This window comes from Aspergillus pseudonomiae (assembly GCF_009193645.1).
Source record: "Aspergillus pseudonomiae strain CBS 119388 unplaced genomic scaffold BDV37scaffold_32, whole genome shotgun sequence".
Lineage (NCBI taxonomy): Eukaryota > Fungi > Ascomycota > Eurotiomycetes > Eurotiales > Aspergillaceae > Aspergillus > Aspergillus pseudonomiae.
This window is the reverse complement of record NW_022476024.1, coordinates 241,437-268,155: the sequence shown is the minus strand read 5'-3', so window position 1 is coordinate 268,155 and position 26,719 is coordinate 241,437. Positions and strand designations below refer to the sequence as shown.

Below are 26,719 nucleotides of genomic sequence, written 5' to 3'. Positions count from 1 at the left end.
ACTTTCACGATCTCACTGTGGAATGAAGTATTAGCACCTGCGACGGTATGGATCGATCTTGCCAAAATCTATGAGTCTTCCAACATCTTAAAACATTCCTTTCAACAGTCGCAATACTCGTCTAACAACAGTATCAGTGAAACAAAAGTGACCCAATTCCAGTCATTGGTTTCTGAAATACTTGAGATAGATTTTGGCATTCCCACTTCCATGAATGAGGTTCAGGAACGATTCTTTACAGATTTTGTCTTTCTATGGCGCTTTTATGTCGATGATCCTCTGACATGGAGATATGATTCTCCTGTCTTCAATGTGCTATGCATAGCTTTCCTGCGTCTTGCGGCCTGTGATTTTGAGGTGTCTTTTGATAGCAATGTCGAGGTTCCAATATCTTTCGCATCGATTCCTGCTTGGAATTACCCCAAGGCCGACATATATTGGTTCCATGGTTACCTGATTGTTCTGCAAGAAGACGTTGACTCTGGGGCCATGATAGACAGAGCCGTCTTGAAAGCCAAATCATATATCAATGATTCCCAATTTGTGCATCAGGACACCCGCTTGATTCTTATACCACCACATCATGTTACGTTTGTGGAGCTTTCCAATAATACCGCCTTGAGCAGCGGCAGTTTGGTACTGCTCGCCAACTCTTCAGCAACCCAATGTTCACCTGGCTTCCGAGCTTTAGCTCGGATTCTAACTTCAGACTGTTGGAAGAAGCCTCCGATCCTCGGAGAACGGTGGCAGTTTACCGTACCACCTGAGGTTTTCCGGATGATTCTCTGTGAATTAGACCCGCGAGATGCTGTAGCATTTGCGCAAGCTTCCTTTGCAGCCGAGCAGTACTACTATAGTTTGGTACCCCAGTTAAAGGACGTCAAAGTGCAAAATTTCAAGTCGTCTATATCCTGCTGTGGTAAGCGTGGCGGACTAGAACAGAATGGTATTTGTTGTTCCAAATGCTATTCGTGGCAGCATTTGGAGTGTGTTGGTCTTGAAAATGGTTTATCTTATAACCGGTACGTTTGTACAGACTGCCAGGGAAATAGAAACTGTATTGTTCTCGAACCCGGAGGGATCAACAGGGTCAGCCGTCGGAAAACCAGAGAAGGATGCCAGATCGAAATCAGAGGTTCGGCCAAGTCACTTCAACTGCGACTTTCCAAACCTTCCCATCTACGACCAGAACTAAAATTTCTGGGGAATCTCGTGTCAATTCCCCCTGCCCTGATTGATTATACAATCCTCTTCAACGGCTCATTTTCTGGATTGGCTTATGGCTTGGAAGATAGAGCATAGTTAGGAATATGTTTATTAGTGATGCATATTGATTGATTGATGGGCTGTGCACGTCCAATGGGAAATAGACCATGACATCGCGAATTAATCACTATTTCAAAGGAAAGGAAGTAATGCCTAACACCTTCAAAATTTAGTTGGAAAATATTATAATTCTTTATAAACTTAAGTTTTCTATATTATATAGTACGGTAGATCTCTATACTCAATGAACCGGCTAATCTATAGAAGTCTGTAGGATATTATAGAAGTCGACTACTAGTAATTTATTAACATAGCAGCCCGATGTATTACTATTAATAAAGCTTATAATATTTGATATTGTCTGTTAGCTCTATTTGGTCCGCCATAAGGTATCCTTTTCCTCGATTTGGAGTCTCAGTGTCATGGACCTTTTTAACATGAAGCCATATTCACACTGGCTACAAGCTGTGTCAAGTGATATCAATAGAAATCACCTGTCACACCTCGTGACGACTCTAATTCACGGCAACACATAATAATATGCTCTTTTCTCACTGGCTCGTATTTCTCATGGCTACCGTGATTGATAGCATAAGCTTGTCACACATTGACATCTCGCAGTTGTATCTTATCGTCTAAAAGAATTCATTTGGAACACTCATTGTCAATATGTACTCTACCATCAAGATCATTCTATTTGCCCTATTCCCACTCATCTACGGATCTCAGAACCTCCCCATTGTTGACGTTGCAATAGTAGGAGCCGGATTATCCGGCCTAAGCACAGCAAAAGACCTCTCAAAAGCCGGAAAATCCTTTGTGATATTCGAAGCTCGAGACCGAGTTGGTGGTCGCGTCCTCAATACTCAACTACCAGACAAGGGAATTGTAGAAGTCGGCGCTCAATTCCTGGGACCGACTCAGGACAGAGTACTCGACCTGGCACAGTCACTTGGCTTGTCGACCTTCAAAACGTTTGATTCGGGCAATACGACCCTTTTCCGAAACGGAACACGCAGCGTGTTCAATGGAACCTTCACGACCGGAGATGTGCCTATTTCGCCCGACGGCCTGGCGCAGGCAGGACGCGCACTTCTGCTGCTAGATACGATGGCGACTGAGCTGGATGTCAATTTCCCATGGAACCACTCTCAATCTATCGAGTGGGATAGTGAGACTGTACAAAGCTGGCTGAACCGTGAAGCACCCCATCCGGATGCCCAGTTTCTGCTTACACAAGGTCTACAATCGGTGTTCTCCACTGAGCCTCGAGAACAGTCGCTCTTGTACACTCTTGCGTATATCGCCGCCGCGGGTAATGCAACTACGCGTGGAACCTTCGAACGCCTCGTCGATGTCGCTGGCGGGGCACAGGAACAACGTATTGTGGGAGGCACCCAGCTGCTAGCCATCAGACTTGCTGAGAGAATCGGATTGAGCAATATCATTTTCAATGCACCTGTTCAAAACATTGAGTTAAAAGGTGAGAACTACCTTGTCTCCTCGAATAATCGATCGGTCATAGCAAAACACGTGGTCATTGCCATGTCTCCTCCCCTGGCATCCCGTATCACTTATCAGCCGTTGCTGCCAGCAGCGCGAGATCATCTCACCCAGCGAATGCCAATGGGATCTATTGGAAAAGCTTTCGCTACATACGCTACTCCTTTCTGGCGGGATGCCGGCCTCAACGGACAGGTGGTCAGCGACACTGGGGCCGTACGAATAAGTTTCGACAGCTCCCCTGAGGATGGCTCATCAGGCATCATGATGGGATTTATAGAGGCGGACGAAATGAGAAGACTAGATCGGTTGCCTGAGAATGAGATAACCAAAGAGATCACCGAAGACCTAGTTCGCTACTTTGGGCCCAAAGCGGCTAATGTTCAGAACTGGGTCATCCAGCGGTGGGACCTTGAACAGTTCTCTAGGGGAGGGCCTGTTGCGTATGCCCCTCCGGGTGTGCTCACGGCGTATGGTACCTCCTTGAAGTCACCGCACGGTAAACTCCATTTTGCAGGAACAGAGGCCTCATCTTTCTGGGTTGGGTTCATGGATGGCGCAATCCGATCGGGGGAACGTGTTGCTACGGAGATCTTGATGGACTTGTAGTTGTTTCGTCACTAGCTTGCGTATCAGTGACTGCCGAGTTGTCTCGGGACATACCAAGCCTTTTCTCGGTGATATTTGCTAGAGCTCTAAGTCAGTTAATTGAAGTACTAGCCTGGAAATCATCTGTATTATGCTCATCAAATGTTCATTCTCTATAAAAGTCATTGATCAGTCATATTCATTACATTAGGTATTTGAGCTTCAAAGAGCGTTTAATCGATCTTGATCGCCAGCTTTCCGAAGTGCTTCTGGGCCCACTGTAGAGAATGTTAGCATAAGATGTTACCCCCTTGAGAAACACAGAAAGGCTTACCATGTATTCATAAGCATCCTTAGCCTTCTCAAAGCTGAAGACCTTAGGATCCACAACAGGATGAATATCGTTAGCCTCGATAGCCTTCACCATGTTATTCAGTAATTCCTTGCTTCCAACGTAAACACCCCGAACGGTACAGATGTTGCTGAGGGTGTCGAGAATGCTCGGCTGGGACTTGGGGTCGACACCGCCGAGGAAACCAATAATGCTAATGACACCCTCGAGCTTGATACACTTGAAGCTCTGGTTAAGAGTTCCGCTGCCGCCAACCTCGACGATGTGGTCCACACCAACATTGTCGGGGGTGAGCTTGCGAGCAGTCTCGCCCCAATTGGGATCGGACTTGTAGTTGATAACGTGGTCTGCGCCAAGCTCCTTCAACTTCTCCGACTTTTCTTCAGAGGAGGTGGTAGCGATGACAGTCGCTCCGGCAGCTTTAGCGAACTATCATGAATATTTCGTTAGATACCCCGTTCCAACATCCAATTAGCTAGGAAACAAATAGAAGAAAAAGCCTACCTGCAGTGCGAACAAGCTAACGCCGCCAGTTCCCTGCACCAGAACAGTCTGTCCCGGCTGGAGAGGCTTCAGGCCATACAAGGCGTTCCAGCTGGTGAGAGCGGCACACGAGAGCGTGCTGGCCTCAAGGTGGGTGAGGTTCTTCGGGCTTTTCACCAGGCCATTCTCGTTGAAGACGCCGTACTGACGCAAAGTACCATCAATAACACCACCCAGGCCAGATCCGGCAGCCCTTGGATCAATAGGACCGTACTGGTGCAGCTGGTTGAACAAGGTGATCACTTTGTCTCCTTTGCTGAATTGAGACACCTTGGGACCCACTTCAACGACCTCACCGGCTCCATCCGAGCCCGGCACAACAGGAAAGTTGAGGGCGAAGGGGTACACGCCCTGGCAGCACGCATTAGCAGGGAACACAATTGCAGCGAGGTTTTGTAGTCATCGACGCACCTTTGGGATGATAAGGTCGCGATAGTTGAGCGAGGCGGCGTGGAACTTCACCAACACATCGTTATCGCCAACCTTGGGGACTAGCGCATCATCGTAGGCAAGCTCATCAAAGCCGTTGGCCTTGCCCTTCACGGTCCACTGCTTCATGTTCTCAGGGGCCATGGTTGATATTAGGTTACTGGTGTCAATGGGGAATGGATCAATTGTGGATTGGGATGCAGAAAATCAACACTCGGCTCCTTGGTGGAGGGGTTTATGTAGTAGTTGTAAAGCTCGTGGAGGCCTGGAACTGTGTATTCTTGACGTAAGTGGGCAATCCCCACATCTATGGCGCTCCTCGAATAAGGATCCGGCAGATGGGTACCGTGTACTACTACTACTAGTAACTGGGAGACATTTCAGGTTCCATCTTTCCGACCGAGTTCCAAGAGTATTCCTCGTCAAATTACAGCTCGTGAGGCCATGGGTGGCTCCCTTTGCTGATAAATCCGAGTCAGTTGGATTTCCTCTTTCGGATATATGATGAAAAACACAGCGTCGACGTGTGGAGCTTTTCCACGTTCTCGTCGGTTGAGCGTGATAAGCACGTGGTGTTTATTACCGCCTCTCTCATACCCTGCCTACAACTAAAGTCCAATTCTTGAGGATAAAATAAGTGTGTTCCCAGAAAGAATATACAACAACCAACGCTGCCATAACCAGTTATACTGCGCTCAATAGATGCCAGCTCTTATAGTTATTCGTGTCTAAAACCTATTATTGCTTAAATATTCATTCAGGAACAGACAGAACTTTTCTGCTGTTTTCCAGTTACCAGATAGACACCCAGATCCATCGAAATGAGCAAAATAGAAGGGGCAACTACCTACCATTTACGAACACGACTCTCAAAAAAGCGTACTTCCCATTCGGCTTCATCGTTGAGATTAAGCAGCCCTCGAGTACCTTTTGCTGAGAATACGATAGATATATCGAAATCTATCCAAACCACGCGTTGAGATGCTGTTCCGGGGACAATCAGAACATTTTTCGGAAGTGCATCATTGTGAATGACACCGGTGTTGTGTATTGTCTTCAAACCGTCAACTGCCATACTGACGGATTCTGGGGCAAGACTAGCGCTCTTGAAGCTTATAGCATTCGGCAGATACTCCAGCAGAATCGCGCATGGAAAGAACTTGTCGTTTTTAAACCAATCAAATTCGGGGCGGAGCACCTCGGGATCAAATGAATCAAATAGGCCATAAAAGTACGGTACAGTCCCTAGCCTACAGGCACCGTGGATATGTAGAGCTTGATACGCCTGAGACTCGCAACGATATCGGCAGAGATCTCTACCATCTCCAGCGAGACCTGGATCGTCGCCTATATGGAACTGCCGGCATCTTAGCTTTATTGGTTTTATTGATATAGAGTCCAAATTACAAACCACTTTTAGGCAATATTCAATTTTATGAAACACAACCCGAAATATCTCGGAGGTTTCTGTAGAGTGTAATTTCTCGAGAATCTGGATATCTCCAAGCTAGGAATGTGGCAGATAGAAGCACGGATCGCCTCTTGAAACCATTTGGGAAGATTTATATAGCTTTTTAGACAGAAACAGGTGAACCTACAAATCTTCTTTCAACGGATTGATGATAGCTTATGTAATTCAAGGGGTGCAATCGTTCATACTTTGGAGTAAGTAACTCGTTGGCTGGTCTACGATAATAGAAATATAGAATAAACCCCGACTCTTGCTAGATTTCAGGTGCAATATACCTTGTACCTATTAATTGCTATATTACAGGATTGAATTATTGAATTATATCATTCCCTAACATCAGAATATCAAAAAGTTCAGTGTGGTTTCAATTTCCGGAAGAATAAGAACCATGGATGGATAATTATCCATAATTCTACGATTGCCTATTCTACAACTTCAGCCTAGCTTTTGGCATTGGACCGTACATAACGTGACTTGTTCATCTGAACAATTAATTGGTGGAGTATAATGAGAGTTATGCAAAAAGCAGCTCACGCAACTGAACGGGGTATAAAATTTGGTAAATGGGTCCTAGAGGAATCTATTCGGTAGCCCGCGTTTCTTCTATTCAATGGCTTCTAGAAGGCCCTCTTCAGGGGCCATTTGGGAGCATCATCGAGTTCTGCTTGGTGCGCTGGAATATCACTTTATCAAGTTCGTGCTATTGCACTCCGCGCCGTTTGTAGCGATCGGATATGCCGATCAGAGGGCACTGACAACTTCCAATTATCCGGGTGGTGTTTGGATGGAGCTGCCTTTGAACATGCCATGGGGTGCTTAGATATGCCTTTCTCGCTGACCATAATCAAAATGGCTAGTTTTGGCAAGAATCCCAAGATTTAATTAAGCATATCTCCGATTTACTTAAGGGTTGCCATTGCACATCGCGCAATCGTCTCAAGTAGGAGGAGGTATTGTCTCATCGGGTGGGAGATAGTCTGTGAAATTGAGGGCATATCCGTCCCAAAATAGGCGTAGCATTAGGTCGTCGTTCCCCAGCGGTGGCGGCCAGTCAGAAGTTTCTCGTAAACTCAGAAAGCCGGAGAGTGATTCCACGAAGGACTCTTCTTCGTTCTCTCCCACTCTTGATTCACCATTCACTGTGGCGATAGGTGCTGGTTCTTGATTGTTTTGCTGATCACCATTAGTATCACTGCTCGGATCCAGAGTCAAAATCCGTTCAACAAATGGCGTTCGGGCCTCGTGCCGCTCACGCCGTAGCCGCTCGCGGTAGACATCAATAGCCTCGGAAAAGCTCGTGAGGATACGATGGTACTGTGCCGCCTGAGGGCTCAAGTGTCCTAGTGACCCGAGCAGACGGCATGCGCCGTGAAAGGCATCGCAAATTTCCGAAGTTGTCTGCCCTTCCGCGAGAAGGGAAAATCCCAAGACCAGACCGGCTGCGAAGAGCCATGCTCTATAAGACCTAGTCAGCTTACTATAGACTAGAGATATTAAGGCAATGTCTTCTCACTTCAAGATACACATATTCCCCCACAGGATACCAGCCTCGGCTGCATCACAACACATTTGTGCCATGTACGTCGCAGCATCAGTGCAAACGCTTGACAGTTCAGCAACTTTCTCATTTCCTTCACTGGTTTCCTGACGGGGGGCCGTCTTCCTTGGTCGCTTGCCGCGTATCTGGGGCATAATATGCTGGATCAAAGATTGACGTGTCACAAGGATGACACCAAAATAGTAAGTGCAGGCCACATGGATGTTCCCAATCATATTTTCCCGATAGTCTGGATTTAATCCCAGATCGGGTTCTTTCCGGGGTCGTAGGCGCAGTTTGTCGGGCAGTGCTTGACTCCATTCACGCCAACTTTGCAGGAAATGGTCGGCAGAATTAGCATCCAACTTCTCCCCCTCAGTGAGCCTCTGGACAATAGCCTCCAGCACCGAGGAGGCCTCGTACGCAGCATCGAGGGCTAAAGTACGGTGACTAGCTTCCTGATCGAAGTCATCTGCACGAATGTCATAGGTGCGGAGTGACGATGTGTTTCCAGGTCTACCTAAGATAGAGCTAGAAACGAGATCGAGCACTCGTATGCTTTTACCGATCCGTAACCTGGCGATTCTATTAGCTTCCCCCAGAAAACAGTAGCTAAGAACATACCTTCTAGCCCTGTCCTCTACAGGCATCTGTCTGTACTGTCCGGAAACATGTAGCCCAAGAACTATAGAAGCTCTTGCTGCTACTCCAATATACATGAAGGCTGCATTTCGTCGGCAGGCTCCAAACATATAGAAGGCCATCAGTAGAAAGTCACGGGCCATATAAACGGTCGGATCCTCTAGGAAGCCTCCAAACGCCATTTTCCTGGCTTGACTGAAGTATCTTGCTGCGCATAAGAGATCTTCCTGGGTTCTGCCTTTGCATTGAGCTCCTATAGCAATCATCATGTATACAGCGGTGAGGTCCTCCTTTACGTGGCTTTCCAATTGACCGGCATTGGGCATACGAATACTATTGGACACCTTAACCATCCGATTAATCTCCTCCCAACTAAAGAGGTCCAAAAGACCGCTGGACTTTCTACAGCGTAAGCTACAACTTCAGATTGGGTTTGGCGTAACAGACCGATGATGAAGACTCACAACTTCTAAGAAGCACTGGATAAGTGCCCATTTCTCTGTCTCCATCAACTCATCGGCAAAGAAGTCCGTTTCAGTGTCAGGGACGTCCACTTCGAACATCTTGCGACTATTCTGGCTCTCAGTAAAACCCACAGGGCCGACGTAGCGCTTCACTATCGCTTGTAGGAATTGAAGAAAGGATACGGCGGCAGCACCGCCCATAAAAACTGATCATCCTCTAGGTTAATATCTGGATCTTACAAGTGGACAGTCTCACACTGGGCGCAACACACCTCTCTCACCGCTAGAGCTATACAGCATGGTAGGCCGTTGCCCGGCGGAGGGCGTTGTATCTCGCGTACTACGGACATCGTCGCTTTCCCGTAGTCGCGGTTTTTCGATAGGGGTTAGAGTGTTATATGCGGTTGCATGGTGGTCAACTTCCGACGGTGTTAATAGCTGTAGTGGATTAGGACCACGAGTTTCAGTGGACTGTGTTCCTCGCTGCTGGGGTGTGAATGCACAGGAATCAGCAGTGCCCTTCATCTGACATGTTCGACAAGGTCGGGCGCCATCACAACGTTTCTTCGACGCTTTGCAAGGAAGACATGCCCTGACCGAACGCTTCCGGTCTTGTGGTTTTACTCGCGGCCGCGGCATCGGATAGAGGATCGGGGATGGTGGAGAACGACTGGTTTGCTGTTACAACAAAGTTCCCACCCTTGCTCGGCAGAAAGAGTTATGCCGGGGAATTATTAGCCGCTAGTAAAGATGCGAATAGTAGTGCGTAGCAGCATCAGAAGTGGGTCGGCAAGGACTGGGGTTGAGGCATGGAGTACATTGTTCTTATCTGGAGAACAAGGAGGTAGAGGTTAATCTCGGCTTTTCGTACGGGCGCGGCCCGCACCCCCGCGCGGGTAGTGCACTTGGTCGGGTGTGCATGTTCCGCCAGTAAACGTCATGAAAGTATATCGTCTCACGCCAACAGATTCGCATAGGCAAATGAGCGACATTAGTCCATGATAAGCGGCGCCAGCATCCGTGTGATCTATCATGCCTCCAGTCCTTTCAAGAGTTAAAAGGGCGCCATGCCTACGCCCTCACGGTCAGAGTTCATCGCCACTATCGCAAACACACTACAATACCGAATAGATTCAACTACAAGTATGGGATCTCATCAAGAATCTTGGAGGCGACTGAATGTCGGTGTGGTCGGAGGTGGTATTGGCGGCATGTCCGTCGCTATTGCCCTCCGCCGTGCCGGTCATGAAGTAACCGTGTACGAACGCAACGACTTTGCTGGTGAGGTCGGCGCCTCAGTGTCATGTGCTGCCAACGGTACAAGATGGCTTCATGAGTGGGGCGTGGATGTCGCAAAGGGTGACCCTGTCGTGCTGCGCAAGCTCATCAACCGTGACTGGAAGACCGGCGACCCGGTCAGTGTCTACGACCTCGAGGATTACGAGGAGAAATGGGGCTACGTCTACAACATGTTCCATCGTCAGTACATGCATGCGATGTTGAAGGACTGTGCACTACAAGAGGAGGGAGAAGGCACTCCAGCTAAGCTCCTCGTTAACCATGCGGTATACCACTCCTTCTCTACCGCGATGCTTCTCGACGAACAGGTCCAAGCTAACAACACCTTCAGTGCAAAGATATCGACCTAGCCAAGGGTGTCATCACCTTCACGAACGGAATCCAGGCTCAACATGACTTGATAATCGGCGCAGATGGTATTGGTTCGGTCGTTCGTGGTATCATAGGACTTAATCCAGAGAAGAAGCCTTCGGACCAGAGTTGCCTACATGCCAATGTCCGTACAGAAGACGCTGTTCGACTTGGCCTGGTTGACTACTCTCAAAACAGTGCGCTGGAGTACTGGGGCGGCCAAGAAGGCAAGTGGGACAAGATTGTACTCTCGCCATGCAATGGTGGTAGCTTGCTATCGTATTACTGTTTTTTCTCGCGAGAGCAGGGTGACTTTAGCAATCACACCTGGGGCAGTGCAGACCATCCGGTGGAGGAGCTACTGGAGAAGTACCCAGAACTCGATCGTCAAGTATTTTCTCACCTATCTATCGGCACAGAGATCCGTCCCTGGCGGCTGTGGGTTCAGTAAGTCGACATTCTTCCCTTCTGTTATGGTGTTGTTCTGACACAATTTCGATAGCCAACCATATCCATACATCGCTCGTAATATGGTTTGTTTACTTGGCGATGCAGGTCATCCGGTACAGCTTTATTCTTTGTCATTCTAACTGTATAATCATCAAGGCTAATATAATACAGATGATGCCTCACCAAAGCCAGGGCGCCTGTATGGCAATTGAAGATGCCGCAGCGCTTGGGATCCTTTTCAACAAGACCTATTTCACCGGAGATATTGCCGAAACCCTTGCCATCTATGATCAAATTCGATTGCCCCGAGCTACCAAGGTTCAATCTGCCGCAGCAAAGGCGGCTTATAATATCAATGAACGGATAGGTAAGTAGTGGCGTTGTTGTTGCCGTGGCAAAAGAAAAGGGCGTTGTTGACAGGTTTTGAAGGGTTCTCGAGCAATACTTCAAACTCCGTATACAAAGTCGAAGATGAAAAGAAGAAGCTGACTATTGAAGAGATGAATGCGTAAGTTGATGACTCTTTTGTCAAATGTTTTTGCTGCAGGCTCTGACACTCTGCTCAAGGTACGATATGTACAAAGATGTCGAAGAAGCGATCGCGACGCGCAAAGGGTTGCCTTTCACAGCACCATACACCAAGGGATTACCATTCGGCTTGCAGCTGTCAAATGGAGTGACAGTTGGAAAATAAGACGTTATATCATCCTGCAGAATGTCGCCTTTTATACTGCCTTCATGACTTTAGCCTGGCTTATACCACTTCTTACTAAGTTGATACTCATGTTGCATCTTTCCGAGTGTATATTCTTTGCATGATTACGAGTTGTCAAGTTCCTCTGACATGTACATGATACTTTGGTCAGCTTATGAGACACTCTCAGACTGGAAAAAATCAAAATAGCTTATGCAGCAGAAATCCCGAAAAATATCATTTCCAACATTCTCTTACAAACGAATGATATACGGTTAACAAGTAAATATCCTTCACTATAGGAGAAAGAGTGATACTAAGGAGGTCTCTTGACATTCGCACTACTTGGGTGATAATAGCCAGAATCACTTACGAGTGAATGTAGTCGTACTCTTTTTCACCCTCTACCATCGCTCCTTGCTCTTCCTCATTGCATACCCATCTCCAATCTAGCAAATCAGGCCAGGCTACTGAGCAGAAACCGACTGTCAGTTTCTACACTTCTACAAACCCCATTTTGCAATCTTTGCACGACTTATCGTACTCAGGATCAGAACTGTCCCCGTCTTCCTGAAGTACGTCTAAGACGAACCACAATGACGACGGAAAACAGCGGCGCATTTCACGAGTAAGTTTATTCTTAAATAAGAGAATACAAGAGTACTGGGACGTTAGAAGTATATTGACAGCCTCGACAGATTCCTCGAATCGGACGTCGTCTCCCTCCAAGCCCTCAACTCTATGCGTGTGTTCAAGGTCCACAAGGCTCTTCTTGACGCCAAATGCGAGGTTGTTGCTTCGGCATTCAACAACAATTTTACTGAGAGGCAAAGTGGAGTGTATACCTTTTCTGATACCTCGGAGGATACTCTGGCGCGGTTCCTCGAATGGGCTTATCGAGGAGACTATGCTGAGCCCGTCTCAAAGTGTTTGGACAAGACAACGGACAAAGATAAGAAAGCGCATGCTAGCGATCAGCTAGAGAGGCTCAACCATCCACTGGTGGCTCATATGGCACTTCTTATCTTCAGCGAGGAGTATGTCGTCCCAAAACTGAAAGAGTTTGTCTTTACCAAGATCAAGGTGGCCATCCAGGTCATGAACAAACCACACACGGCGAACGATCGCCTTGGTGTTATCTCTCTACTGAAGCTTGCGTATACGAAGACTCCTGCAAACAAGTCCTCGGCCAAACTTCAAGACTGGCTGGCGCATTATGCTGCATTCAGTTTTGAGGAGCTCCGTTATCAGTCTTCTTTCAATGACGTCCTCAAGCATTGTCCTGAGTTGGCTTCGAAAATACTTAGCAGATTGAACCCGGCCTACTGTCCTCCTTGGTCAGCTGAACCTGAAGGACTAAATGGAGATTGGCTTTGATTTCGTTATGTCGTGTACTCAAGCCTATCGTTTCTCCCTCCATAGGAGGGGTGTGACTTATGTGGTAATGTCATGGCGTGGGAAGGGAACTTCAAGGACAGCGCTGCAGAGGTAGTTAGTTATCGCGCAATACACTTGTTAATTGAGCTCAATTGCCGATCATTGTAGAATCAATGGATAATTATCCGCCATAATAAGGCAAGAGATGAGGGGTAAACTATCACCTCATTTTCCGAGTCGCTCCAATTCCGACATCTCTTTTTTCCTTATTTCTCTGGCGATCTCCCCTCCTACTATATAATTCTCAAAGTTGTGTCGCTACGCAGAAAAACACTGGACATTGTTATAACTTGCTGTACAACACAGAAACCTCATTCGCCATGTCTCTGGGAAGAACTTTCAAACTCAACTCGGGATACAACATCCCCGCCATCGGACTGGGAACTTGGGTACGTATGGAAGCGCGCGCCAGGGAATGATACCGATCGCAATTGGCTTCTACTAACAGTCCTAGCTCTCAAAACCTCACGAGGTTGAGAATGCCGTCGAGGCAGCGTTGCGCGCAGGATATCGCCATATCGACGCTGCAGCATGCTACCAGAATGAGAATGAAGTAGGAAACGGCTGGAAGAAATCGGGTGTGCCTCGGGACCAGATCTTTGTCAGTAGCACCTTTTCCAGGCGATGGCGTTTTCGCCGCTAGGGATATTGCGACACGGGCTGATTGCAAGACAGATCACTAGCAAGTTATGGAACACACATCACCATCCCGAACATGTCGAGGAGGCAGTCAGCAAGACCCTTAAGGACCTTCAGACGGACTACCTGGATCTATACTTGGTTTGTTCGCTCTGTGTGTCATTCGATCACGGATAACTGACCGAACTGTACCAGATCCACTGGCCCGTCGCATTTGAACATACAAACGAAACTCTCACGCCTATCGATCCGGTCACGAAGCGATTCCGTTTAGCGAACGTTCCTATCGCCGAGACATGGGCTGCTCTGGAGAAGCTCGTGGAGGCGGGCAAGCTCCGAAGCATCGGTGTGAGCAATTTCACACAGGACAAGATCGATGATCTTCTTAAGACGGCCAAGATTCCCCCGGCTGTCAACCAAATCGAGGCCCATCCTTATCTCCAACAGCCCAGTCTGCATAAGTACCTGAAGGAGAAGGTCAGAATATCTCTATTATTGAATGTGGTTTGGGGTATAGATGCTAATATACTTGCAGAATATCTTATCTGTCGCATACAGTCCTCTGGGCAACAACATCTACAACGCCCCACGGTAGGGCCCTCATTCCTCCACAGCATGTAGCCCACGGCACACAGTCCACTAATACCGATAAATATAACAGTGTTGTCGACGACCCCGCAGTCAAAGCGATCGCCGATAAATTAGGCAAAGACCCAGCCGCCGTTTTGATCTCGTGGGCTGTCCAGCGCGGCACTGCCGTGCTGCCGAAGAGTGTCACTCCCTCGCGAATCGAAAGCAACTTCCAGGGTACATTTCTACCCCCTTGCTGCTGTTGAATTATATCTCCAGAGACTAATTGCTCTAGATTTCATTATTCCCGACCCTGAATTCGAAGCCCTGAACCAACTTGACCGTAACCAAAGATACAACTTCCCCTTCCGTTGGGGAATTGATGTCTTTGGGGAAGTGGGAGCTGAAGAAACAGAGAGGCGGGCGGAGGAGCATGCTGCGAAGCAGAGAGAGGGAGCTTAGACGTTGATCGTCGTGTAAGATTGCGTTTGCTTGGTCTCTATGTACCCAGTTGGGGTTCCGTTGATCGCTGTGTGAACAACTTTATATATCCGGAAAGATGTTAAGACACAAGCAATGAAAACCTAGAAATGGATTCCATAAAAAGACTCTAAAAAAGGTTAAATAGGACAGAAAGTACAGAAAAAGAAAAAAGACCCCTCCTATCTAAATGCATACCTACACGCGCAGTAAAGCGGTGTCAACTCATGCATGCAGGATGAAGATAAATACTACTATCAGTTCATTGGATGTTTAAATTTATGCTCGGAAGCCACACCAAGCAATTAATAATAATTTCCTCCTGCACCCCGATCAAACCCAAACAAGAAGAAAGCCACAAAGCTACCCTGCAACATACCTAGTTAATAACAGGATCAAGTCTTGCAGATTGATAGGCTTGATCAATTGATATAAACTTCCACATAAAACCGTCATTACCATGTCGTCAGCCAGTAAAGGCAGGGTTACGAAGAATAAATCGACGCGGCGAGATGCGACGAGGCGCGAAATCGAACAATTAAGCAAGAAGCTAGGGAAAGGTATGCGATCCCATTATAACATTCAAAATGCATCAATTATGTCAGGGCGAACGAAGCCTTTGCGTTGCGACCAATCAGTGCTCTATTGGACGCGTTCTAACGCGTTTTTAGATGGCCAAAAAAGATTGCCGCTGGTGGAGCGCACCAACAAGTTATCGCTGGCCGAATTTGTGAAGTTATATGTATCGGCTGAGGACCTCGAATATCGGAGAAGTCCTGCTAAAAATCCGACTGCGTCGGAACATGAGCAAGAGTTACATTACTCGCTCGATATCTATACGGCTGATTCTATTCCGGATGCGGATTTTGAGGCTTGCTTTAAGTTGATTGAAGAAACATCTTCAGATGCTTACAAAGGGTCTGGCTGGGGATGGTCGCCGAAGAAAAAAATGAAGGAGATGCGACTGCCGGATATGAGATATTTGATTTTGCGACAGGGCTCGAAGGCGACTCCTGAGAACATAGAGAATGCGGAAGGGGGCACAGTATCCTCCACCGGTCAACTCCTAGGGTTTACCTCGTTTATGGTCACGTATGAGGATGGGAAAAAAGTGATTTACTGTTATGAGATCCACTTGTCGTCGGCTGCTCAAGGCCAGGGACTTGGTTCGCAGCTAATGATACGACTGGCGAACATCGGGCGACGTATTGGCCTGGAGAAAGTGATGTTGACTGTTTTCAGATCGAATGAAAAGGCAGTAAGGTTTTATTATAAGCTTGGGTTCACGGAGGATGAGTATTCCCCACCACCTCGCATACTACGAAACGGAATGGTGAAGGAGCCGGACTATATGATTCTGTCTAAGTCGTTACGGTCTAACCGGTGATAACTGTTGGAAAATACTGGTATACACCATGGTGTTCGTATCAAGGCCGCTGTATTATACATAATAATGATACCATATCTTAAATTTGTCTAGCCTCTTTGCCGCGCATTTCGGGATTTTCTTGCTCCCACTCATCTCTGAGCACGGCGAAAATGGTGTCTGCCAGTAATATCGATAGCCCTAAGCTCCACACCAGGGTGATGGCGTAGAAGAAGTTGGCGTTGCCGGAGCCAGCATAGATCCATAGGTGATAGAACGCTGGGCCCAAAAGGGTGGCATACAAAAGCGCTGACACCGCGAAGAAAGTGTAGCGCATCACTATCAAGAGTTAGTCAACATCAGCATCTGATGTATCTAGGCACTTACGAGGGAAAATATGCCTATAAAGAGGCAAGAGGGCGAAGTATAACGAGGCATCTGAGATGCTAGGGTAAGGTTTGAAGACAGCAAAGATTCCCAATAGAGAGGCGATAACAAATAGAGGTTGCCTCCGCAGTCGCACGGTCAGGCCACCAACGTATGCCGCCAGATGAAGCCAGAACACTCCAAGGAAAAATTCTCGGAACGAGTCGAACATTTCGATGAAGAAGTACCACCAAAGGCCGACGTTAGGCGTTAAATCAGGGACCAGTAATTGGAAGCCATATGTCGCAGAGATAAATTGAGAGAAGTCTCCAACGATCAAGCAAGAAATTCCAAGCAGACCGGCTATGCTAAGCAAAAAGATTACGAGATGCTGTATGGCGAAGATGGCAACTCCCGATGGTGGCTTTGGTCCTTGAGCACGTCGGTCGTAACAGAGAAGCACGAGAGGGATGAACAAGAGAGCTGGGTAAATCGACAAGTACGACGCGAATCCTAGGGAAAGCATGGCGTTGAGACTATTTCCACTAACGGCATTAGACAGTGCGTATAGGATTCCGGTGGTGGTAAAGACGGCGGTTGAACGGCCAAGGCAGGTTGCGATAGTAAACGGGTTGAAAAGAAACCTGACCAGTCAGATACTATATTCCACTTGAAGGGACATCGTATATTACCATGCTGCAACAGAAACCCCGTCCCATTTGATATGTTTCCGCAATGCTGAGAATAACCTCCCCGAGACTGCCTGTCCTGAATCGGATATCGTGATCAAAGCGTTCGCGTTTATAAGATCGATCAATGAGTAGAAAAGGGCGGTTGGTACAGGAAATTCTCTGGCGTTCGGAAGCAAGGCAAAGATAGGGAGAAGAAGCGGTGCCTTCATAGGTTATCAGGAAAGGATCATTTTAGCTATGGACGAGAGGTTTCCTACCTGATGGAAGACACCTCCGTCATAAGGGGAAACATTTCGCGTGTATAGGAAGAGACCCTCCTGAACTGAGGCAATCTACGTCAGTATCTCTGCATTGAAGCGCAGCTGCTCCTCGAGCACATTGTCACTCACGTCGTTTGAAGCTGCTGACTGGTGTCGATACCTCAACTCTTCCGGTCAACAAGTCGGGGAGCGACGGGAAAAGGACCAAGAGAAGAAGCCGCAGGGCGAATGCCCCCACGAAGACGGCCGCTTGCCTTCGATCAACCGGCATGACACTATCAGGAAATATTGCGAGTGCGGTACATAGCCGAACGGGGTCAACGTCAACAGGCCCGGTGGATTTGGCGTGGGGAACTGTTCGGGTTGGTCAGTCCAGCTGTCCCTTTTCCATATCAATTTAATCGCCCTGCCAAGACTCTCCGCCTTTTCCGTTTGCCGTGCACGGGCCATCGGATATACCTCCATACTACTACTCGTAGTATCTAGCAATACTAGTTGTTCGATATACTGTTACTGTGCTATTACTGTTCTACCTCCGAAGTTCACTGACCGAGGTTGCTCGATATGGCCTTGTATAGACACCCTTTTCCGCCTATGATCATTCCGTTGATTCATACGTCGTCATCTCAAGATGTATTGACAGTGGACACCTCCAAAAATCATTGAATGGCACTCAAAATCCCACACTAATGTTAGTTTGTCCATCCCATACCAGATCATCAATCCAGTTGAGAAAGTCCTCGCTAGTAAATGGCTCGGGCAATGGCTGAGACTTGTCCGAACTATCGGAAGATCTGCCAATGTGAAAGCCTTCTGGCACCTGCTGCTCTTGCGGCACCTTCTCCAATTGACTATTGGTATTTTTCGCTGGTATTAGACCCTGATTCAGGGTATCATCTAAAAGTCGACTGATTACCTTGCTGATTTGAAGGCATAGCTGGTAATCTGAGCGGGTCGGTAAGTTCTGTTTCTCAACCCACGAGATCGCAACACTCAAGTCACGGACTATACGTGAGCAGGGGATAGAGGTAGGCAAAGGGAGTCCCTTGAGCGTGTGTTGGTGAAGTTCCGTGGCAAGGGTACCGGCACCAGGAAGGCCATAGAACAGAAACTAGAGGGACGCAGGCGTCAGTTGAAAGTGGTCAAGGTTCATACTGCCTTTTTTTTTATGCACGAACGTACGATCCATGTGAACCTCTCTCGCAGCTCAACGAATCGCTCTTGTTGCTTCATCAAGTCAAGCATGCCTGAAAGCAATCCCATTGAAGTATTCAGAATGTTTGTAAGTGTGTCTTGACCTTCCTGTTGGAGCATTCGTAGGATCTGAAAGCCGCAGTGAAGATGATCTAAATGAGCACTCAAGAGCACAACACATGATCTCGGGCTCATGTAGTCCCAGAAATCACTCTTATAGCGGTATTGCATTGGGACTGTAGCCCAAATATTTTCGTACTCGTGGTATAAATCTCTGTGTCGCGTTAGATATTACCGATTCATGAGCTCATAGCGACAGTATTGACATACAGGTGCTGCTTGGTCATGCATTCCATCCGGTTTCCTAGTGATAGTCGCAGTATCTTGGCTCGAAGGCTTGATAATGCAAAACGGATTCGTATTCCTGTTGCTGGTCGAAGTAATTTTTCCCTCTCGGAGGAGATTTTCCACCCGCTCTCATCCAAATTTTGTAGGGCTGCACTAAGCTCACTCCCAACCAGCACTATCTCTTCTTCATCCAGATCAAGTGGATATCTCATATCACAGAAGTTACAGTCAATGAATGGTGGCCTTTCAAGGAGCGTTGCAAGGTTCATGTCTCGACAAACTGCAGCAGCAAAGATCCTTTTGCGAGTTTCAGACATGAAGAAAGGCACTTCAGACTGCAATGACATCTGGCGATGATATCTCAAAGCGAATAGCTCCGCAGTTAATGAGCTGAAGCAACGGTATAGGATACTGCCTGTTGCAAGACTGTAAGAAATACGCGATTGAGTTGGGAACCCAGGAAACACCTACTTGTATCTCCAAACAAATTTGATGCTAAAGCCACATTTGTATGCCGCAACCAAGTGGTCATGTCGTTCAATTGGTTAAATTCTTCACATATCTCGATACATGCTCTGCTGGCTGTGTACATATCCGTAGCAAAAGATTCATAGCTAAGTGGCTTCTGTGGCTCAGCAGTATGAACTGAAGCGAGACCCGCAAGGGCGAAAACAACCCCAAGAAGTTCCCATCGAAGATTGGTTCCTCTGAACCACCCACAAAATTCCTCTACAGTGGTATTTACAGATATGGGGGGAATGGACTTGCGTGTGTTCTGGGTTAAGTCAGAGTGAAGATCCACCCCTGCTTTCATATCATCATACAGAGTCGAGAACAGCTCGAATAGTAATGGCCGGGGGATGACGAAAGATCGGCTGCGGTCAAGATAGTTAAATATGAGGTTCTCGTAATGTGAATAAGACGCATATAGGACCATGAGGTAGTGGGTTGCTATGGTAAGCCTAGATGTAGACGGAACTACTGGGCGGGTATCTGTTCCAGGCGAGGTTTTGGGAGAAGTCGACACCAATCCGGGATCTCCAGTTTTCCCAGGTTGCTCTTCATTGAGCTTCCCTTGTGTGATCTCAGATGAATGCGACTGGCTCAACAGAGAAGTTGTACTCGGACTGTCAAGTGATGCATTCCTCCGCCGTCCAAGAGCAGATGGTTTCGTCATGCGAAAATGGCGGTATTTTGTCCCCGGACGAGTCATCGGAGCGGGATGGTAATAACACTATATAGATTTAGATTCAACCTCCATGTCATTTTAAGTATCAAAAAGCAGTACACAGGGCTCCTCACCTTCTCCGGTGTGCTCCGGGAACGACATCTGGCGCATGTTGGTGTAGCATGATCACACCGTACCTTGGACAATCTGCAAGGCTCACAGGAGGTAGGCTTGCCGTTCCGCCGATACATATTTAGACATTTCTAGCCGGAGGGATTAGACTGAGAGTAAAATGGTTTTCTATAATCATTGCAGAAGATTGGGAACTCAGAAGTTGTGACCATTTACTCCGAAGAATCCATTCCGAGCCCTTCGTCTACTAGCTAGATTGGGAATCTCCAGTCCGAAACTCCGAGTCCCTTCACGACATCAATCTCCAACACGAGACGTTGGAAATTACATGTATATTCAAATTATGGAAAACTAATACGGTGCCATAGAAGTGTGGTAGGAGGTCAAAGAAGGCATTAGGGCACATTACAAATAAACTTATGGAATGCAATGCATTACTCCGTAGTAACTTAGACGATCCCAAACAGCGCAGTTGAGTGAATAGCAAAACAAGATTCAATTCCTAAATACCCATGCCATAACTTTATTGGTATTTTACCGCAACTGTTCTGACGAGACGAGAACGGTGCTGAATCGGCAACATTAAAGCTACAAAGGAGAGGAGCCTGGTAATGACTCGAAGCTTACTGACCCCGCGCATGTTCCCGGTTACCATCGACATCTAGTACTAAGCTGGAGCTGCAGTATATTACTTCTAATCAAGCCTCTTGCATTCTTCAGGAATATCGTGTGCTTATGAAATTCAGGCTCAACTACCACCGTGGCACGGGGGAGAGCAGTGCTGAAACAAGATACAAGCCCTGTCAAGTATTTTCTGACCACCAAGTCCCTCACGCCATCTGGTTTGAGGATGCTCTTTCCCACTATGGTGTCCCTACTTTTGTATTCGATCTGTACATTATCGTTGAGGATATTGATCTAGCAGCCGATTTGCTTGCTAAGGCTGGGTGGACATTTGATATGCAAGAACCACATCTTATCGGGAATGCAGAGGTGGACTTGATGAACTACCCTCAACAGCGACTGATATCCCCTGATGGTCAGACGAGAACCGTCCTTCTTCCCGCTACAGACTGGAAGTTTCCTCTAGCCAGCGATACACCACTGGAGCATACGCCTTTGGGAAATGATTTATCATATCAGGTACCATTTCCAACACTGGCAGGCTTGCTGGATGCACTGATCGAGAGCTGGCTGGATGACCCTAGTGATGGTACAATGTTATTGCTTGTCTTGGCTTGCCAAATCTCCTATCTCTATGCGCATGTTCCAGCCTTGAAGGTGAAGTCCTTTGCCAAACAGATGAAATATGAACATCGCCAGTTTCACTTCGATGTATTGGCAGGAATGGAGACTGGTACGATGCCATTTCGAAGGCACCTGCGGGCTATTCGCGATGCGTTGTTACAGGGCCAGTATGAGTTGCGGGAATGCTCTGCTTCCCGTGATAATACAGATCTGTTTTCTTTTCTCGGGAAGAGTTATAAGCCCGTTAAAGAAGAGCAGCAGAATGGGGACGCTCTTGAGTCAACAGAAACCGAATGCTAGCAGGATGCCATCCACCACAAGCGGTAGGAGAGGCTTGTGCAGGTCTTGAGAGACTCAAGTGTTGTACTTCAGGCAATGTCTCGAGTGGCTCGCTCAGGGGGTCGCTGAGGGAATCGCCTCAGGGAAGACTGTCCAGAATCTCGTGCTGCTACACTGTAACTAGTCACTCATCTGGTCTTCTCATCCAATGTTTCGTGTTCCACCTGTTCCAGACATCCTCTAGAGCCGTAAAGAAGGTCAGGGACATGAAGAAACGATCTACAGAAGGGAGTCACTTTGCATAAATAAAGCCTACCGTTCGCCCTCGGTCAGCGGACAACGTAGTTCTAATTTGTTCTCTACATATCCGAGTCACCTGGTAAAGAATTCATCGATGTTTATGACAGCTGATCTGGAATTTCTATCTCACTTCCTACCTCTTTTTTGTTCTAAATATAGGCATCCACTGACAAATTTTCTTTTTGTATCACTCTTCCTTTATTCCCAGTATTACGTACTAGTTGGACCATCAGGCAAAAATTCTCCTCACAGGAGCCCTAACCTGGTAGAGAAGATGTTTGCAAAAGTTGCTGCGGCTGAGCAAGTGTCTATTAAGGAGCAGTGATACCAGATGGCGACAATCTTGTTATTCTTAAAGTGATCTATTTGACTTTTTGGTGAATGAATGAGCCATTATAAATATGATATTTTTTTTCTTTGTTGATAGTGACTGCTTCGGTTAGCAATACTCAGCAGTGTTCATTGAACTCATTATTCTTATATAATTATGTGGAATATAAATAAAAACTCTTTTCTTCCTTTTAAAGGCATATGGAATAGTTCTATCCAATTTCTCATTGAATAGTATCTCTGCCTCGCCCACTTTCGTTATTCCCCTGTGCTTTCAGATTCACTGGCTACCAAAGTAGTATTAGACAATTATCATTCCCGCCACTTTATACAGCAATCTGCAATCAAAATGCACTTTGTTCTGGACTTCTCCAATCTTCTTAAATGTAGCACCGTCTATATAAACAAATCGTCACTTGAATCTAATCATTGGCGTCTGCTACACCAGGGAGATACTGACCTCACTTTTCAAGGGAAAACACCATGTCTTGTTCAGCTCTTCATGCCCCAGACGAAATACGCGCAGCTGCAACGGCGGTTGGAAACGCACTTGCTCGTGGTGAAAAGTATGCCCTTGTTGGCGGCAGTGCATGTGTGGTTTTAGGCTCTAGTCGGACAACTCAACACGTAGATTTTGTTGTTCTTCGGGGTGGTATCTCCAGCGCAAGGCAGTTGCTGCGTGCCTCCTCTGACTTTGAGATTGAAGCAAGAACAAACCATACAACGTATAGGGCAACAAGGCCTGTACAGATCGACATCCTTGCACCACCTTCTTTGTTTCAAGAGCCCTTTGATCAAAGTACTGAGGTAATAACAATCGGAGGCATCAAGATTTTGAAGCCAGCCTTGCTTCTGAACGCAATATGTGGTTCCATCACTGGCCGATTTACAGAGGAGAAGAGGAAAACCGATTCTCTGGATATTTGGTTTCTCCTCGAATTCTGCGCTCGAAACCCAGAACATCTTCCAAAATCCAGCGAAGTTCCCAACGCCACAAAGCAATTCGTTCAGGAGCTTATCCAGCTCTACGGAGGCGAGGAAGACTGGGTCCGAGCTGGTTATAACTTACATACGGGTTCGTCCTATTTAATCCGATTTCACTGAAGAAATGCCACTCCTGACGCGTACGAATTAGGTCGTTTTAACAGAGACTAGGCTACTTCCAATGGGGCTGAGCCTTTCCAATGCATACAAACCGTCAGACATTCGGGAAGATGTTCCGCTCGACATATTAAGCCATAGCAGAGAGGCCAGGATAGGTTAGAGCCACTAATACAGGTGTAGATCTTTAAAACTAGGTGAGACGACATATTGGCGACTCTATAATTTAGGGGGGGTAATAATAGGTGGGAGAAGTAAGATGAACACCTTACTGAAAGACGGCAATCATTGGATAACGCAGTATTCTTCATAGAGGGCAGTCCGCTGGCTAGGGTGGACAGAGGAGAAGAGGAAGTATGTTGTCCTTGGAGGGGTGTAGGTTGGGGCTGTATAATTCAGTTGGGGGATGGTAGAGCAGTATGGGTAAGGGCAAGCGAATTACTTGTCCACGGCAAACGGTGGCCGAGGGCGAAAGAACAATTCAATGGGTATGGTTTTCAGCACCACACTAACCGTGCTATTGTATAGTACTACCTCTTCTATCAAGTTTAGGAGGCGATGTAGTGTTGAACTGAGGTCTATGGAAAAAAGCTGTATGTGGGTCTACATAACTAGCTAGTACAAACCATATTATTAATCAATGCTGTGCATTAAATTAACTAAGGGGCCTGAGCTTGCTGAGGTAACCAGTAGGCGGTGTTGAAGGGGCGGAGGATGAATTACCATACCCAAAGTGGAAAGACTAACCACATCCAGTAATTCAGTTCTCAAAAAAAAAAAAAAACTTATCGACTTTAATTTTTCGGTATCAAAAGAACCTTCTTTAATCACCACCCACATTCATACTGTCAATACAACCCATCCAAAATGGCGAAAATTAAGAAGAAGGGTACGCTTCAACTAAACAATCTCGTCCCGGCAAGATACTGATAATATTATACAGGAACCTCTGGCCAGGCCAAAAACTATATCACTAGAACTCAGGCAGTTCGCAAGCTTCAGATTTCCCTGCCTGACTTCCGTCGACTATGCATTTTCAAAGGTATGTTCCATAGTATACTTCATAGTGGACCATGATCGATGCTGACTGGCGATTTCTGTTTTCAATTAGGCATCTATCCCCGTGAGCCTCGGAACAAGAAGAAGGCCGCCAAAAACTCGACTGCCAGCACTACTTTCTACTACACGAAAGACATCCAGTATCTTCTGCATGAACCCCTCCTCCGGAAATTCCGTGATCAGAAAGCGCTCTCGAAAAAGATTGCCCGCTCTCTTGGACGTGGAGAAGTGAGCGATGCTGCTCGCCTGGAGAAGAACCATGCGCCGCAGCTCACTTTGGATCATATCATCAAGGAGCGCTACCCAACTTTCATCGACGCCCTGAGGGACTTGGATGATGCCCTGTCGCTTCTGTTCCTCTTTGCGAACCTTCCTTCCACTGCACATGTACCCCCCAAGACAATTGCGCTTTGCCAACGACTTTGCCATGAGTTCCAGCACTACCTGATTGTCACCAACTCCTTGCGCAAATCATTCCTTTCGATCAAGGGTATTTACTACCAGGCGACCATTCAGGGACAGGATATCATGTGGTTGGTGCCTTACCGATTCGTTCAGCGGGTGAATGGAGATGTCGATTATCGAATCATGGCCACCTTCGTCGACTTCTACACCACTTTGCTAGGATTTGTGAACTTCCGCCTGTATTCCACTCTTGGATTAAGATACCCCCCCAAGTTCGATACCAGAAGTGACGAAAATGGAGCTGAATTGGCGGCATTCACCCTTGAGGGACGCGCGGTTGGCGAAACAACCAAGGCTATCGAAAGCACCAAGCAAACAAGCAATACGGCTAACAAGGCAGTATCCCGGGATGTCCAGGCCAAGGTTGACAAGGTAATCAAATCGGCCGGTCTGGACCAATCGAAGGACGACCAAGCCGTGCAGGCGACAGAGGAATCGACCGAAGAAATTGACAAATTCGAGCCTGCAGCTCCTGAGGCGGACACACTCCTTCAACCCGATATTAGTGGAGACGCAGCTGGTGCTCTGTTTGCTCCCTTCACATTCTATATTTCTCGAGAGGCTCCTAAGGCTCCCATGGAATTCATCCTGCGTGCCTTTGGTTGCAAGCGTATCGGCTGGGACGCTGTTCTCGGCGATGGAGCTTTCACACACGATGAAACAGACACCCGCATCACCCACCAGATTGTCGATCGTCCTGCACTGCCAGAATCTTCACTTCCGGCTGTTCCCGCCGCCTCAGAGAATGGTGCTGGTGCTGCTCAAAAGGTCAGGCCTGGCACTCGTATCCCGGGCAGAACGTATGTTCAGCCCCAATGGATCTGGGACTGCATCAACGAAGGAAAACTTCTTCGCCCTGATCTCTATGCACCAGGCGCTACTCTTCCCCCTCATCTGAGCCCATGGGTCAAGGCCACGAAGGGTGCATATGATCCTCGTGCTACTCTGGCTGAGCAAGAAGAGGAGGGTGAGGCTGAAATTGCAGCTGAGGAAGAGGAAGAAGATTCCGATGAAGAGATGGAGGAGGCCACCGATGGAAAGAAGGCGGACACCAAGGCTAAAGACTCTGCTGAGGAGAGTGAGGAGGAGGATGATTCTGTTGATGGAGGTATGGATGTTGCTGAGACTGATGACGATGAAGATGAGAGCGAAGAGGAAGAGGAAGATGACTTTGGTGGATTCGAAGAAGCTGCCTCCGAATCGGAGGATGAAGAGGAATCTGCTCGCACTCAACATCAAAAGGAGCTTGAGGCCGAAGCTGCTGGTCTTCCATTCTCCTCCGGTGCCGCCGGCGATTCAACAAAGAAGAAGTCTTCTCAGGCCAAGAAGGTAGCGTCCAAGAAGCGTAAGGAAGAAGAGGAACTGGAGAGGCAAAAGATGATGATGAGCCGCAAGAAGCGGAAGCTGCTAGAGAAGATGATGTACTCGAACAAGAAGCAGTCAGAAGAGGCGGCGAAGCTGCGCTCCAAGCGGAGAAAGCTTGAAAAGGGCGCGGAGAAATAATGTAACATAAAAGTTGACTGTTTGACAGAATGATATCCTTATTTGGATTTCGGTGATAACCAACAAATCGGCGTTCTGATTTAGTGTTTGTTCATAGCAATCAGTTCTACATGCATATATAGATCTGCTGTAATTCAGTTGCAATTCTATTCTCCGTTGCATAAAGTCATCCCCATTTAGACCACTACCAATC

The 26,719-nt window shown here is 47.2% G+C and overlaps 14 protein-coding genes across 14 annotated transcripts; 9 read left to right on the top strand and 5 right to left on the bottom strand.

Moving 5' to 3' along the window:
• Positions 1–210: 210 nt before the first annotated feature.
• On the top strand, positions 211–3,378 carry BDV37DRAFT_283068 (flavin-containing amine oxidoreductase-domain containing protein; the record flags this gene model as incomplete). The annotated part of the gene is made up of 2 exons (XM_032087210.1): positions 211–919; positions 2,024–3,378. The coding sequence occupies 2 exons, from the start codon at positions 211–213 to the stop codon at positions 3,376–3,378; spliced, it is 2,064 nt and encodes a 687-aa protein (XP_031941584.1).
• Positions 3,379–3,460: 82 nt separating this feature from the next.
• BDV37DRAFT_248030 (zinc-dependent alcohol dehydrogenase family protein) lies at positions 3,461–4,900 on the bottom strand. The gene is made up of 4 exons (XM_032081946.1): positions 4,664–4,900; positions 4,214–4,603; positions 3,692–4,138; positions 3,461–3,635 (listed from the first exon to the last, which is right to left on the bottom strand). The coding sequence occupies exons 1-4, from the start codon at positions 4,823–4,825 to the stop codon at positions 3,591–3,593; spliced, it is 1,044 nt and encodes a 347-aa protein (XP_031941583.1). The 5' UTR covers positions 4,826–4,900; the 3' UTR covers positions 3,461–3,590.
• A 618-nt stretch (positions 4,901–5,518) lies between these two features.
• On the bottom strand, positions 5,519–6,634 carry BDV37DRAFT_294105 (uncharacterized protein; the record flags this gene model as incomplete). The annotated part of the gene is made up of 3 exons (XM_032089574.1): positions 5,519–6,038; positions 6,093–6,188; positions 6,617–6,634. 3 exons carry the CDS (start codon positions 6,632–6,634, stop codon positions 5,529–5,531), a joined length of 624 nt encoding a protein of 207 aa, XP_031941582.1. The 3' UTR covers positions 5,519–5,528.
• Positions 6,635–6,670: 36 nt separating this feature from the next.
• Positions 6,671–7,219, top strand: BDV37DRAFT_248028 (uncharacterized protein). The gene has a single exon (XM_032081945.1). The coding sequence runs from the start codon at positions 6,763–6,765 to the stop codon at positions 6,970–6,972; it is 210 nt and encodes a 69-aa protein (XP_031941581.1). The 5' UTR covers positions 6,671–6,762; the 3' UTR covers positions 6,973–7,219.
• Positions 6,671–8,996, bottom strand: BDV37DRAFT_294103 (fungal specific transcription factor domain-containing protein; the record flags this gene model as incomplete). The annotated part of the gene is made up of 4 exons (XM_032089573.1): positions 6,671–7,608; positions 7,666–8,265; positions 8,314–8,675; positions 8,796–8,996. 4 exons carry the CDS (start codon positions 8,994–8,996, stop codon positions 7,089–7,091), a joined length of 1,683 nt encoding a protein of 560 aa, XP_031941580.1. The 3' UTR covers positions 6,671–7,088.
• Positions 8,997–9,940: 944 nt separating this feature from the next.
• On the top strand, positions 9,941–11,589 carry BDV37DRAFT_271560 (FAD-dependent oxidoreductase; the record flags this gene model as incomplete). Its single annotated transcript, XM_032084737.1, has 6 exons — positions 9,941–10,360; positions 10,426–10,892; positions 10,948–11,008; positions 11,067–11,262; positions 11,325–11,403; positions 11,463–11,589. 6 exons carry the CDS (start codon positions 9,941–9,943, stop codon positions 11,587–11,589), a joined length of 1,350 nt encoding a protein of 449 aa, XP_031941579.1.
• Positions 11,590–12,185: 596 nt separating this feature from the next.
• BDV37DRAFT_283064 (BTB/POZ domain-containing protein) lies at positions 12,186–12,966 on the top strand (the record flags this gene model as incomplete). Its single annotated transcript, XM_032087209.1, has 2 exons — positions 12,186–12,217; positions 12,288–12,966. 2 exons carry the CDS (start codon positions 12,186–12,188, stop codon positions 12,964–12,966), a joined length of 711 nt encoding a protein of 236 aa, XP_031941578.1.
• Positions 12,967–13,346: 380 nt separating this feature from the next.
• On the top strand, positions 13,347–14,697 carry BDV37DRAFT_283063 (NADP-dependent oxidoreductase domain-containing protein; the record flags this gene model as incomplete). The annotated part of the gene is made up of 7 exons (XM_032087208.1): positions 13,347–13,415; positions 13,481–13,627; positions 13,702–13,806; positions 13,861–14,142; positions 14,201–14,256; positions 14,327–14,472; positions 14,531–14,697. 7 exons carry the CDS (start codon positions 13,347–13,349, stop codon positions 14,695–14,697), a joined length of 972 nt encoding a protein of 323 aa, XP_031941577.1.
• Positions 14,698–15,175: 478 nt separating this feature from the next.
• BDV37DRAFT_283062 (N-terminal L-serine N(alpha)-acetyltransferase NAT4) lies at positions 15,176–16,102 on the top strand (the record flags this gene model as incomplete). The annotated part of the gene is made up of 2 exons (XM_032087207.1): positions 15,176–15,275; positions 15,387–16,102. 2 exons carry the CDS (start codon positions 15,176–15,178, stop codon positions 16,100–16,102), a joined length of 816 nt encoding a protein of 271 aa, XP_031941576.1.
• A 56-nt stretch (positions 16,103–16,158) lies between these two features.
• On the bottom strand, positions 16,159–17,745 carry BDV37DRAFT_248023 (GPI-anchor transamidase subunit GAB1). The gene is made up of 5 exons (XM_032081944.1): positions 17,529–17,745; positions 17,397–17,461; positions 17,140–17,342; positions 16,469–17,091; positions 16,159–16,420 (listed from the first exon to the last, which is right to left on the bottom strand). Exons 1-5 carry the CDS (start codon positions 17,668–17,670, stop codon positions 16,182–16,184), a joined length of 1,272 nt encoding a protein of 423 aa, XP_031941575.1. The 5' UTR covers positions 17,671–17,745; the 3' UTR covers positions 16,159–16,181.
• Positions 17,746–18,011: 266 nt separating this feature from the next.
• Positions 18,012–20,401, bottom strand: BDV37DRAFT_117234 (uncharacterized protein). Its single transcript, XM_032078509.1, has 5 exons — positions 20,244–20,401; positions 19,413–20,175; positions 18,924–19,356; positions 18,582–18,867; positions 18,012–18,510 (listed from the first exon to the last, which is right to left on the bottom strand). The coding sequence occupies exons 1-5, from the start codon at positions 20,358–20,360 to the stop codon at positions 18,073–18,075; spliced, it is 2,037 nt and encodes a 678-aa protein (XP_031941574.1). The 5' UTR covers positions 20,361–20,401; the 3' UTR covers positions 18,012–18,072.
• Positions 20,402–20,976: 575 nt separating this feature from the next.
• BDV37DRAFT_283060 (uncharacterized protein) lies at positions 20,977–21,789 on the top strand (the record flags this gene model as incomplete). Its single annotated transcript, XM_032087206.1, has 1 exon — positions 20,977–21,789. The coding sequence occupies one exon, from the start codon at positions 20,977–20,979 to the stop codon at positions 21,787–21,789; it is 813 nt and encodes a 270-aa protein (XP_031941573.1).
• A 1,092-nt stretch (positions 21,790–22,881) lies between these two features.
• BDV37DRAFT_283059 (uncharacterized protein) lies at positions 22,882–23,553 on the top strand (the record flags this gene model as incomplete). The annotated part of the gene is made up of 2 exons (XM_032087205.1): positions 22,882–23,473; positions 23,534–23,553. The coding sequence occupies 2 exons, from the start codon at positions 22,882–22,884 to the stop codon at positions 23,551–23,553; spliced, it is 612 nt and encodes a 203-aa protein (XP_031941572.1).
• A 767-nt stretch (positions 23,554–24,320) lies between these two features.
• Positions 24,321–26,691, top strand: nop7 (mRNA-binding ribosome synthesis protein NOP7). Its single transcript, XM_032081943.1, has 3 exons — positions 24,321–24,388; positions 24,443–24,541; positions 24,611–26,691. The coding sequence occupies exons 1-3, from the start codon at positions 24,367–24,369 to the stop codon at positions 26,524–26,526; spliced, it is 2,037 nt and encodes a 678-aa protein (XP_031941571.1). The 5' UTR covers positions 24,321–24,366; the 3' UTR covers positions 26,527–26,691.
• Positions 26,692–26,719: the final 28 nt, after the last annotated feature.

Coding starts and splice junctions, on each gene's coding strand:
- BDV37DRAFT_117234 (XM_032078509.1), bottom strand. CDS start 20,360: ATGTATCGGCGGAACGGCAAGCCTACCTCCTGTGAGCCTTGCAGATTG. Junction 19,357..19,412: donor AAATTTGTTTGGAGATACAA/GTAGGTGTTTCC, acceptor GTCTTGCAACAG/GCAGTATCCTATACCGTTGC. Junction 18,868..18,923: donor TGCATGACCAAGCAGCACCT/GTATGTCAATAC, acceptor AACGCGACACAG/AGATTTATACCACGAGTACG.
- BDV37DRAFT_248028 (XM_032081945.1), top strand. CDS start 6,763: ATGGCTTCTAGAAGGCCCTCTTCAGGGGCCATTTGGGAGCATCATCGA.
- BDV37DRAFT_248023 (XM_032081944.1), bottom strand. CDS start 17,670: ATGCCGGTTGATCGAAGGCAAGCGGCCGTCTTCGTGGGGGCATTCGCC. Junction 17,092..17,139: donor GGGGTTTCTGTTGCAGCATG/GTAATATACGAT, acceptor CTGACTGGTCAG/GTTTCTTTTCAACCCGTTTA. Junction 16,421..16,468: donor TTATAGGCATATTTTCCCTC/GTAAGTGCCTAG, acceptor AACTCTTGATAG/TGATGCGCTACACTTTCTTC.
- BDV37DRAFT_248030 (XM_032081946.1), bottom strand. CDS start 4,825: ATGGCCCCTGAGAACATGAAGCAGTGGACCGTGAAGGGCAAGGCCAAC. Junction 4,139..4,213: donor TTAGCTTGTTCGCACTGCAG/GTAGGCTTTTTC, acceptor TATTCATGATAG/TTCGCTAAAGCTGCCGGAGC. Junction 3,636..3,691: donor AGGATGCTTATGAATACATG/GTAAGCCTTTCT, acceptor CATTCTCTACAG/TGGGCCCAGAAGCACTTCGG.
- nop7 (XM_032081943.1), top strand. CDS start 24,367: ATGGCGAAAATTAAGAAGAAGG. Junction 24,389..24,442: donor GGCGAAAATTAAGAAGAAGG/GTACGCTTCAAC, acceptor AATATTATACAG/GAACCTCTGGCCAGGCCAAA. Junction 24,542..24,610: donor TCGACTATGCATTTTCAAAG/GTATGTTCCATA, acceptor GTTTTCAATTAG/GCATCTATCCCCGTGAGCCT.